The sequence below is a fragment of the Henckelia pumila genome, chromosome 4 (genome assembly GCF_033568475.1).
Source record: "Henckelia pumila isolate YLH828 chromosome 4, ASM3356847v2, whole genome shotgun sequence".
Lineage (NCBI taxonomy): Eukaryota > Viridiplantae > Streptophyta > Magnoliopsida > Lamiales > Gesneriaceae > Henckelia > Henckelia pumila.
The window spans coordinates 98736769-98749394 of NC_133123.1; the positions used below are offsets into that span (position 1 = coordinate 98736769).

Here is a 12626-nt window from a genome sequence, read left to right on the forward strand (position 1 = left end):
CTAAAATAATAGAAATCTAGTTAATAATGAGAATAAACTTCATACAGGTTACAATATGGGAGGAAAAAATGAACGAATAAAATCGTTACACAATAGGAAGAAATGGTCTTCTACATATCCTCAATATCTAGATAAAAACAACTAATCTACATCAAACATGGATCGAATTACTTAATGCATAAGTGAATCAGATTTTCAAACTACTGGATTAATTAGAAGATGAGTTTCATGAATTATTACTGATATCCTGGTAAGATGACCCGGTGGTAAGACAGCCCGGGAGGTTTTGAAAACCCGGGCAATCTTAAGGACCCAAGAAGTCTCGGGGGTTCCCGGGTGATCGAGGAAGCCCGGGTAAAATCGTGGGAGCCGGGCATTCAGGAATAGGCTCCCGGAAGACAAAAGAAAAAGAAAGCTGATGGGACCCGAACTTTCTATTTAAAGGATCAGAAAACGGTCAATCCTACTTTGAGTGTCTCAGGCTCTTATCCTGGACCAAATCATTACTAATCACGTTCCAACGGTATGAGTTTTTTTCTAAGATTACGGGGTGTCTAACAGGGCGGATCTAGGATCATATGTTTGGGGGGGCCGATCCGCACACGCACAAAGAAAGTCAGAAAAATAATTATTATATATTTACGTATAAATTTCAATAACAAAAATACAATAATACAAAAATAGAATAATTAAAGATAATATTCATATATTTAAAAAAAAAAGATCCAAAAGTTCCTTAAATGATGTATTCAATTAAGTATCGATTACAATGATCTAACTAAAAGGAATTCGACGTTCTTTTAAATTTTCAAAGTCTTCAATGATAGCATCCATGCTCACATTTCTAACAATTTCTTTCTTAATATATACCATTAATGCGTCCGATGTAAACTCATCCTCCATTTTGCTCCGAAGCCTTGTTTTCACAATATTCATCGCAGAAAATGATCGTTTTGTAGTAGCAGTGGAAACCGGAAGCATAAGCACAAGTACGACCACTCTAAAAATGAGGTTGTATGTGACAGATTTGTTAGTCTTGACCAACCATTGACATAACTTTGAAATGGTCGAAAGATTTTTATATTCAGACCCTTTGACTACATTATACTCGTAGTGCTTCAACTGAATCTCCAATTGCTCTTTTTCATCTCTCGTAAAATCTTGTGCATAAAATTTTTCAACTAGTTTACATATATCTGCAATTTTGAAAGACTCCACCGCATTTTTAGGATTTAAGGCATTACTCAAAATGAGCAACTCCATGGCATCATCACTAAAGCGCCCATTAATTTCTTGCAACTAAGAATCTATCGCAGCATAAAAGAGGTCTACCTGGTAATGATGCTCAACTGTGAAATTGTCTTGACGAAGACGGGCTCGACCTCTTCTATCAATATACGGAGCACTGAAATCAAGAATATCAATATTTCAAACTTCACAAAAGGACTTCACTTCTACAAGCAAATCATCCCACTTGTTATCCCGCATCTGTTGAAGTAAATTCTTGGTAGATGATACAAGCTCCATTGCATTTATTATATCCTGAGACTTAATTTGTAAAGCCTGACAAAGGATATATGTGATCCCCATAATCTCTTTCATAAGATGCAAGATAAATATGAAATCAAAGGAAGTCATTTCATCATAAACAGATGTAGCATCTGCTCTTTGAGAAGGAAGTCCATCCTCCATAACATTAAGCAATACTGTGCAAGATGCACTAAACATCCTAATTAGGCCAGCCAATGATCTCAAATGAGAACTCCAACGCGTATCAATAGCTCGTTGTAAAGTACCTACTGATTAAGTCCACGCCCTGTCTCAATTTCATTAATAGCAATCAAATGTGCAATATCATCTGCATGGACATTATTCAATTCATCATTGCGTTTACATGAAGAACCAACAATATTAACTATAAAAGTTAATTTATCACAAAATTGATGAATAGATGTCACATTCTTTGATGCTGCAACTAAAGCCAATTGTAACCGATGAGCAAAACAATGAACATAATAAGCACTTCGGCAATCTTTCACAATCAAAGCTTCTAATCCATTAAACTCTCCTCTCATATTACTAGCACCATAATAACCTTGACCTCTGATATTTTGAACATCCAAATTGTAGTGAGCCAAAAAAGAATATATAGCATTCTTTAAAGTCAAAGCAGCAGTATCAGATACATGAACAAGCCCAAAAAAACATTCTTGAATGAATCCATTAGTATCAACAAACCTCAATACTATAGACATTTGCTCTTTTTTTGACTCATCTCGGGCTTCATCAACAATTATGCAATACTTGGAAACTCCAATTTGTTCACGGATTGCATTTTTCACTCTTAGTGAAAGCACATGAAGTATTTGTTTTTGAATATCATGACTTGTATACTTGGCATTCTTTGGAGCTTTCGCAATTGCATTTGAAAGATCGTCATTGTACATGGTTAGAACATCCAAGAATTCAAGAAAGTTACCACGATTAGACGAACTAGATTTCTCATCATGACCTCTAAATGGAATTCCCTAAAGTGCAAGAAATCGTGCCACATGTATGTGAGCCTTTAACCGAAGACGATTGGATGCAACTTGTTCAACAGTAATACTTTCGAATCTCCTTGATATATGTTGTGCTTGGTTCATCAAATCATCACATGCCTTTTCAGCATTACGGTGGAGTGAAGATACATTATCTTTTCCTATATGAGCTAAGAAAGCACAATCTTTTCCATTTCTAACTTTCTTCCAGTTACAAAACCCATCAACAGTAAATGCTTTTTAATTTGAGTATCCTGATGTCTTGTTAAAGAGAAAACATGAAAAGCAATATACCTTATATTTAGCGGGTGAATACTCCAACCAAGGAAATTTCTCATACCAAGCAGACTGAAATCTTCATGGGTGCTTATTTTTATTTAGTAGATATCCTCCAAGGATAGGTTGATATGCCTTTAGATTCAAATAAGTTCGACGAATCTCTTCTCGTTGGTTATGATCATATTCCCAAATTTGTCGACGCAATCCTGGATCACGCTCCAAAGAATTGAGATCAACCTTCTTACTTTCTATATTTTGGAATCTTTTGGGCAGAATTTCTGATGGAAGATCATTGTCATTTGATCTTGTTGATGATGTTAAGACAGTAGTTGTATCCAATTCATTTGCTCTCTTCTTTGAAAAAAAAAAGTGTACCAGATTTTTCCATTTGAAGTGTACAAAACCTGTGACAATGAAAAAACTGAATTTAGCTATTCAAATCTTTCCAAATTCCAAGCTCATCCAAAATTAAACCTTGCAAACCAAAGCACACCATTAAAAAAATTAAACATGAATTCTAAAAATAAAAACTTAATACAAAAAGGCTTGTACGCTTCAAATATTTAGACGGTAATACAAAAGGCTTGTAAGCTCCGAATAAAAAAACTATTACAAAACTAACAAAAGGTTGTAATCCAAGTATCCAACCAAATCTCAATAAATTAAATAATGACCTACCTACAAGCTTCGAATTAAAAAAAAAAACCTAATAATACAAAATGCCTAAATCTAAATATCCAACTAAATATTAATAAGGTTACAACTAAATATCAATAAATTAAATCATGATATTTTAGTATTGTTTAATTATTCTTACCGTGTAAGTGTGATATAAGAGAACCAAGCAACGACTGAAATCGTTCTTCCCCAAATTTTTTCCCGGTTTTCTGTCAAAAAAATACAGTCGATTGAATACACAGATGATTGCTATTTATTTATTTGTTTTATAAAATATAATATCTGATTAAGTTTAGGATATTTTAATTTGGGCCTTCTATCATGTAAAAGCCCAATAAATGGTTTAAAAAAAGAAAGCAAGAGCCGAGAAGAAGAGTAAAAAAAAATACCCAAGGAGTGGGGTAAGAATCGAACCTTGCAACGTCGGGGGGTGTTTAGCAATTAGTATAAATATAGATATATTTCATTAGAGGGGCCAAATAATATATATACTAAATAAAAAATTTACCGGGCCCCCCCCCCCCCCCCCCCGGTCCCCTATAGTAAATCCGCCTCTGGTGTCTAATCACACGTGGTAACCGTCTCATCGCATTAAATGTCATCAGTTGACCCATATCAGGTAATCATTAATAACCCGGGCCAGCGAGTATAAATACCAGGCTCCTGCGCCTGACCAAGACACATCGATTATCACCTATTACTATCATTTCGCAAACACTCACTCTCTCAAATTTCTAAGCTCACTCCATACATCTGACTTAAGTGTGTAGATATCATCTCCAAGAGGACGGGGAAGCTTGTGAGTTCTTTTCTCGGGCCCTTACCCACTACGGGGAACTCATTTTATGATAATCGCATCAATTATCTTTGTAGATGTGTCTGCCATTGTGCCAAAGATTGATCCCAAAATATGAGTGAATCGGATTTTCAAATTGATTCAATTAATTTTTTGGCAAATTTATGCCAAAAAAATTTCTTTGCTGAGCGGCAGCCTCGCAGAAAACAAAGGGGAAAATTTTTCTTCTAACTTAGGTTGGGGTAAAATCTTGTTCAGTGTTAAGCGTGGTTACAAACCACTCTTAAATGTAAATAAACCGTTGCTACAATTATATATTAGAGCGCTTAATGAACGGTGTAATAAGTTACACACTTTATCAACCATTCGTTTAAATCGTTTCTAATATTCATTTTTTAGATCGGTTTGTGAACCGCTTCTGAATGCCATAGTAATTAGAGTGGTTTAAGTAATCGCTCTAAATAATACTATATATTAGAGCGGTTATTAAATCACTCATAAATAAACGATCTTGAAACCTGTTTTTTCTGTAATGTCATTCTTAATTATTGCTAGCCAGTTTCATTCTATTGTCTTTACTGATATGTTCCACATTATTTTTAACACCCAGATTTATTATTGAATGCACTAAAACTATGTTTTTGGCAACTTGAAAAACCAAAAACAAAATTTGACCAACTTAGAATATGATTTTCGTAATCGTTTTCCCTTTCATCGCAACATCAATGAGCTCTTTTTTTTTCTTTTTTTTTTTCTCTCACTCTCTCAATATATAGATAAATTCGCAAGGAATTAAATTGAAGAAATAAAGCGTGGTCCATTCATTAATCGAATAGGCCCACTTCTTGTCTAAGATTTCTTCTAGGTTGGGCCATTCTTTGTATTGCAGAAATTTTCAAGACAAATGTCAAAAGTCAAAACACATTTCACATAATTATGAAAATGGAATGGAAAATAGTGTGTGAGAAAATACTCTCTGTAAGATTCTATCTATAATATATATGTATATATTAATGTTAAATTCCTTAATAATATGTTGATGAAACCTACCAATTTTTATTTTTCAAAATTTTCTCATTTCAACTCCTTTCTTCTCCCTAATTTTTTTTACAAACTATTTAATGCTTAAAATAGTTATAGATATTTATTTATTTAAATTTTTCCCCTTTCTTTAAAATAAATTAATTATATATTATTAAAAAATTTTAATATAAAATATTATTTATGCATATATATATACACACACACAACACATATATTAGTTTTATTTAACGGTGAGACGGGTCTACCTTACTCATATTTAAAATAACAAGTAATATTTTTGGTATAAAAAATAACATATTTTCATGTGTGATCCAAATAAAAGATTCGTTTCACAAAATTAACCCATAAGACACTAAGGAGTGACAATTGACACCATAATATAGAATTAAAACAAAAAGTTAAAAATACAAAAAAAAAATTACAGGAATTTGAATTCATTAAGATTGGGGTTGTTATGAACTCCTCATATCTTAAGAAAATAAATTGCAGAAAGTAAAATCTTTTATGGGTCCCACATTCCACTCAACATTATAAAATTATTTTATACTAAATAAATTCATTTTTTTTACATTTTATAATATATTTATAATATTATATTTTAAGTTTTAATTTAATTAATTTTAAAAATAAATAAAATCATTTTAATATATTTATTCAATACACGAAATTATTAAATTCAAATGCAACAATAACTTTTAAAAAATAACAATTCAAAGAAATTAAAAATAACAAAACAATATTAATTCACGGATTCATGTTGTTGCAATTCCCCCAGATATGCTCCACTAAGTCCGCGCGAAGTTGGTGATGAACTTGAGTGTCACGTAGTTCTGAATTTGTCCGAAGATAATCCTGAAAGCCTCGGTTGGATCCTAGGATAGGTTGTGCAAGTTCATCCGCTTCATCGTTGTACCAATCTATCACGTGACCTCCTTCGTCCTCAATAATCATGTTATGCAAAATAATGCATGCTAACATTATTTGTTTTAATTTTTTCCTATACCAATAGCGAGCTGGGCCTCTGACAATCGCCCATCGAGATTGGAGCACACCAAATGCCCGCTCGACATCTTTTCTTGCAGATTCCTGTCTTTCCTTAAATAACTTTCTCTTGGGATCCTCCGGGCAAGGAAAAGCCTTAACGAAAGTAGCCCACTCGGGATATATTCCATCTGTTAAATAATAACCTTTCGTATATGTAGTGCCGTTCACCGTGAAATTAACCTCCGGTGCATTTCCTTGCAAGACGTTGTTGAAGATTGAAGATTCATATAACACGTTGATATCGTTGCGTGAACCGGCGACCCCAAAGAAGGCATGCCAAATCCACAAGTCATGAGACGCGACCGCCTCTAGCACAATTGTTGGTGACCCATGTCCCCTTGTAAATTGACCTTTCCAAGCAACCGGACAATTTTTCCATTTCCAATGCATACAATCAAGGCTACCCAACATGCCAGGAAAGCCGTGTCTGTCATCATGCATTTGAAGAAGACGTTGAACATCATCAGCATTTGGTCTTCTTAAGTACCTATCACCAAATATTTCAACCAAGTATTCACAAAACTTGAAAAGACACCTGATTGCCGTGGATTCACCCATACGTAGGTACTCATCAAGATGATCTGCAGGGACTCCGTAAGCTAGTTGACGAATCGCAGCGGTGCATTTTTGTAGTGGTGACAACCCTTTTCTTTGCACAGCATCTTTCCTTTGTTGAAAAAACGTCGAATGATTCTCTAAGGCAGTCACTATGCAAAGGAATAACTCTCTTCGCATTCGAAACCGTCTTCGAAATATTCCATCATGATACACCGGGTTTGTAGAGAAATAATCATTGACGAGCCTCTCATGACCGGCTTCACGATTTCTTTGGATGAACCTCCTTCTTCTGCGTGTTTCTCTCCTCTGATATGCTTCCATAACTTGTTGGTGTTGTTGAAGTACCATTAACATCAGATCTTCTACCGGATCATCATCTTGCTCATCGATTTGAACATGTACTTCTTCTTCGCTTGTCGAACTGGAACTTGACCTAGAGCTGTCTGTGGAATGAGACATTTTCGGAGGAAATATATTGTTGTATATGTGTTTGTGAAATTTATCTTAGTGAAATGCAAATATCTTAGCACAATGTGTCTATATATAAAGGATATCTTGCAACGACTAGTTTCCAACGGCTATTTTGCAACGATTAGATTCTAACGGCTAGTTTGCAACGGATAGTTTCTAACGACTATTTTGCAAAAATAGTTTAATACATTCATCAACTTTTTCAAATTGTATACTTTAATATATATTCTTTATTTTTATATTATTTTAATAAAAAAAGTCTCAAAAATTTATTATAGTAGATACCTAACGTGGCTTGCATTCTTAGATAATCCACATAACTTGAGCAATCCAACAACTTTAATAATTATACCAACACCATATTTTCTTTCCTTTTTTGTTTAGCCGTGTCTTTTATCAAACTCATTTTGCTTCAAAGATTAGATTATTTGCTTAGCACCATATATTTATATATCTTTGAAATCTATTAATTAAATCAATATGTTTTGAAAATATAATTTTGTTTATTTTGAAATAAGTTGTAAGTTGATTTTATTTGTAATCTAATAAGTCAAGTTATTGGATAATTAGACATTTGATATTACTACTTTGTAATGACTAGTTTTCAAAGTTGATAAAAATTTTAAATCACGATAATTGGAACCACAGTAATTAAAAATTACAATCACTCGAAACCACAATAATTAAAAATTACAATCACTCGGAAATACTACATTACAATCACTCGAAAATACAATAACTAAACAATACAAATACTTCGAAATGCAATAATTAAACAATACAATCAATCGAAATGCGCAAACCGTGTTATATATTCCAACTGGACCTGATATCCTTGCACAAACATTCATGTATGACAAGTTGCTCAGTAGTCATTTCCGAGGTGTCTTTGTTCAAGATCTCGTACTCCTTCAACCTCAATCGACGATTCTTTGCTTCTGCATTGGACAAGGAAGCTTTTGCCTTAATCTTCTCAACTTCAAGTTGTTTTTGTTTCAGATCGACTTCAGACTTCTTTACGTTTGTGTACTCATTGAACTTTGAAAAAATACTGTTATAGTTTACTGTCAGATCCTCCATGGTCGATTTGACTTTGTCTTTTCCCTTTCTTTTTGCAGCCTTCCTACCCATTGGACGATTATCTTCGTCATCTATGTCTACGCTCACATTTTGGTTGGAAGATGTGTTGCTTGCTCCTGACTCAGAGGTCCTCGTCTTCTTTGTGGCCACAAAGTGATCATCGGATTGTGGAGTAAACATTGGACGATCTTTAACAATTCTCCACACATGCTCGAGGTTGAACGCAACACCATTGTGTTCTTCGCGATATTTTTCATACGCAAACCTCAATATGACTTCATCACTGTGACCACTGCGATATAAACTGTAAATACTATTGTAATTTGCGTTGAATAGATTTACCTTCTTCTGGATTGTGTTGTGCCAATGTGACCGTATAACATTAGCTTTTCTGCTGTTTGAACCTGCAGGACGATTGTCATTGTAGTAGCTTGCGACACGTCCCCAAAATGCATCTGCCTTCTGGTCATTGCCGATTATTGGATCATCACTGATTGTGACAAAACTTCTGGCCAAGACCTCATCTTCAACCTTTGTCCAAGTCGAACGCTTTCTCGTACCCTCAGCATTCGGAATCGTTTTTTCTAAATTCACCACCTCGATTGGGGATTCACGATCGGACAGTTGAGTCTCTGGGACAAAAGTCGGAGATGCAGGTTCAGTCGGCATCGAAGATGAAAAATGCGTACCAGTTGTGTATGGGGTACCAAAGCCTTGAAGAACTGGCGGCGTGAATGGTGGATGACTCGTGTTTTGCCAATATTCGGCTGGAAGGGGTTGTGGTGGACCTCTGGAGGTATAATTCGGATGGCTCATAAAATTTCCAAATCCTGGGAAATTTTGAACGTTTTGTGGAGGAAACTGCATATTTGGAAATGGATGTGGATATTGATGAGTTGGTGGAATTTGTGGATTTTGGGAAGATGCATTTTCTTGCGAGTTTTGTGTAGAATTTAACAAATATGTAAGATATGCCCTCGTATTTTCATCCATTTCGGATAGAAAATAATATTTCAGAAAAGAGTAAGAAAGATATAGGAGAGAATGAAAGTAGAATTGAAGAGTGTTGGAAGTGGAATGAATTTTGGTGTTAGCATTGAAGGGTATTTATAGATGAAAATTCTAACTAGCCGTTATAATTTATTTATTTATTTATTTTTTTTATATTAAAAAAAAAAATTAAATAACAAAACAAAAGTTTCCGTTAAAAAATGTACTAGTTTGACACAATCTGACAAATAATTGAATATATTACCGTTATTTATTATTATTTAAATTAAAAAAATTAAAAAAAATAAAAAAATGAAAATTCTAACTAGCCGTTAACTAGCCGTTATAATTTATTTATTTATTTATTTTTTTTATATTAAAAATAAAATAAATTAAATAACAAAAAAAAAGTTTCCGTTATAAAATGTACTAGTTTGACACAATCTGACAAATAATTGAATATATTACCGTTATTTATTATTATTTAAATTAAAAAAATTTAAAAAAAAATAAAAAAATAAAAATTCTAACTACCCGTTAACTAGCCGTTATAATTTATTTATTTATTTATTTTTTTATATTAAAAAAAAAATAAATTAAATAACAAAAAAAAAGTTTCCGTTAAAAAATGTACTAGTTTGACACAATCTGACAAATAATTTAATATATTACCGTTATTTATTATTATTTAAATTAAAAAAATTAAAAAAATTAAAAAAAAATAAAAAAAAATAAAGTAATGCAGGTGCAGACGCGTGGGGCCCGCGTCTGCACCTGCCCACTCTCTTTCTGGCGCGTGCTTGCACGCGCCAGAAAGAAAATGATGGGGCATGCAAGCACGCCCCATTTCTTGAAAAAAAAAAATAATATGATGGGCGTTCACAACTGTGAACGCCCATCTCTCTTTTATTGTGGGTGGGTGTTAATAACACCCACCCACAATGCTATGAACACCCACATGGGTGTTCATAGGGTGTTAATAACACCCAATGAACACCCATTGTGGGTGCTCTTAAGATTGTGGTGCCTCCCGTTGATTGCATGTAATCTTTAAAAAACTATATAGAGAACGTACTTTTGCAAAGACTATACATAATCGGACATATATATGTATATAATATATGTGTATATATATAGTATATAATAATATACTGACCACAAGAATTTACAAACCTTTGAATCAAAACAATTTCTTCAATCCTTTTAAAAAAAAACAATTTCTTCAATACTTCACCCATACTCAAAACAATTCCGATTGACTTGAAATTTTCACGGTAGGATCGTTTAAAAAATATGAATCCAACGATATATCATATGCTACAAATTTCAATCTCGATGACCAGAATCGTGAAGATGGCCGAAAATGGGGTTAAATATGCAGTTTTTGGTCATCTTCACGATTCCGGCCATTGAGATTGAAATTTTTAGCATATGATATATCGTTGGATTCGTATTTTTGAAACAATCCTACCGTGAAAATTTCAAGTCAATCGAAATTGTTTTGAGCACGAGTGTGCACGGATTCCCTGCACCCCTCAAACATTGCTTGATATATATATATATATATAGATAGAGAGAGAGAGAATTCTAGGGTGTGGGGATCAAATATATATATATATATATATATATATATATATATATATATATATATATATATATACCAGGCAATGTTCCAGCCTTTTTACTCTTAAAAAAAAAAAGGAAGATATTTTTGACAATAGTGTATGACCAATTAGGGGTGGCAAAAATTTCCGAATCCCGATCCTTTCCGAATCCCATCCCATTCCCGTCCCGAAAAAATCCCAACCCGAAATTTTCCCGACCCGAACTTTCGGGATTTTTTTCATCCCGATTAATATCGGGAGCGGGATCGGAAATAAAATCTTATCCCGACGGGATTCCCGACCCGTCCCGAAATAATATAACAATATATTTTATTAATATTATTAATATAATAAGCTAAATATTATTAGGTTTCAACTAATATAACACTTAATTGTGAACTTAATTCACATAATTTTTATTGTTTGGACCATCAAATTGTAAAATCACGAAATGCCATTTTATTTTTGTGTAAGTTTTTAAAAAATTAAATTAATAATTTAATTAATTCATATTTATAATTATCTAATTAGGACAAATATGTAGAACAAGACTCAAAAGATTAATTTGACAATTTATTTACCAAAATTTATTTAATAATTGTATTCGAACTTTTATTAATAATTATCCGATACATTTTTTCTCTTAACAAAACTTTGAAACATTATCCAAAATATTTTAATAGTATATGTTTTAAGTTGAATATTTATTTTTATTTATAAATATAAATTTCTAAATAGTATATTTAATAAAATTATCAAAAAAATTTTATTTTTTGAACGAAATCTTGAATATGAAAAAAAAATTCGGGATTTTTTTTCCCTACCCGACGGGATCCTGAATAGTCGGATCCCGAAATGTTTCGGGTACGGGATCGGGAGGAAAAAAAGTTTCTCGATTCTTTTCGGGACGGGAGTTGGGTAGGGGGTTTATGGGTCCCGACCCTATTCCATCCTCATGACCAACGCATGCGCACCCTAGGGTGCGGGGATCAAATATATATATATATATATATATATATATATATATATATATATATATATATATACAATTTTGTTATCCTGCCCACTCACCGTGCCCACCTAATGTGCCCACCATGAGGTGGCACTCAACTATTGGATGTGATGAATTGTGCGTCCAATAGTTGAGTGTCACCTCATGGTGGACACATTAGCTGGGCACGGTGGATGGACAGGATAGCAAAACTCTATATATATATATATATATCAGGCAATGTTCCAGCCTTTTTACTCTAAAAAACGAAGAAGATATTTTTGACAATAGTGTATGGCCCACGCATGTTCTCTCGCAATCCTAGTACATATTGCATATGGACTGTTTTTTCTTATTGGGATGCACACCAACCCTTCCTCAAATATCTTTTTACTTGATATAAATAATATCATTTATATTAATACAACTAATTAATTACTGAAATAATAAATTCAATAATTGTAATATCTAAACATCTATACAATATTATAATGAATAAAATTCATTTTGATACACGAACTATTGATAAAATGTCAAATGGATACATGAAC

At 33.1% G+C, this 12626-nt stretch overlaps 2 protein-coding genes and 1 long non-coding RNA gene across 5 annotated transcripts; all 3 read right to left on the reverse strand.

The window, feature by feature from the left end:
* Positions 1 to 740: 740 nt before the first annotated feature.
* On the reverse strand, positions 741 to 3719 carry LOC140864959 (uncharacterized). Of its 3 annotated transcripts, none has more exons than XR_012144442.1 (3): positions 3637 to 3719; positions 2835 to 3223; positions 741 to 2710 (listed from the first exon to the last, which is right to left on the reverse strand). It is a non-coding gene; the product is annotated as an uncharacterized lncRNA (long non-coding RNA). The 3 variants fall into 3 exon arrangements; XR_012144441.1 differs by having other exon boundaries at positions 741 to 2410; positions 2550 to 3223; XR_012144440.1 differs by having other exon boundaries at positions 741 to 1858; positions 2239 to 3223.
* Positions 3720 to 6081: 2362 nt separating this feature from the next.
* On the reverse strand, positions 6082 to 7428 carry LOC140861443 (protein ANTAGONIST OF LIKE HETEROCHROMATIN PROTEIN 1-like). Its single transcript, XM_073264461.1, has one exon. It carries the CDS (start codon positions 7396 to 7398, stop codon positions 6082 to 6084), a length of 1317 nt encoding a protein of 438 aa, XP_073120562.1. The 5' UTR covers positions 7399 to 7428.
* A 789-nt stretch (positions 7429 to 8217) lies between these two features.
* LOC140861444 (uncharacterized) lies at positions 8218 to 9483 on the reverse strand. The gene has a single exon (XM_073264462.1). It carries the CDS (start codon positions 9481 to 9483, stop codon positions 8218 to 8220), a length of 1266 nt encoding a protein of 421 aa, XP_073120563.1.
* Positions 9484 to 12626: the final 3143 nt, after the last annotated feature.

Coding starts and splice junctions, on each gene's coding strand:
- LOC140861443 (XM_073264461.1), bottom strand. CDS start 7,398: ATGTCTCATTCCACAGACAGCTCTAGGTCAAGTTCCAGTTCGACAAGC.
- LOC140861444 (XM_073264462.1), bottom strand. CDS start 9,483: ATGGATGAAAATACGAGGGCATATCTTACATATTTGTTAAATTCTACA.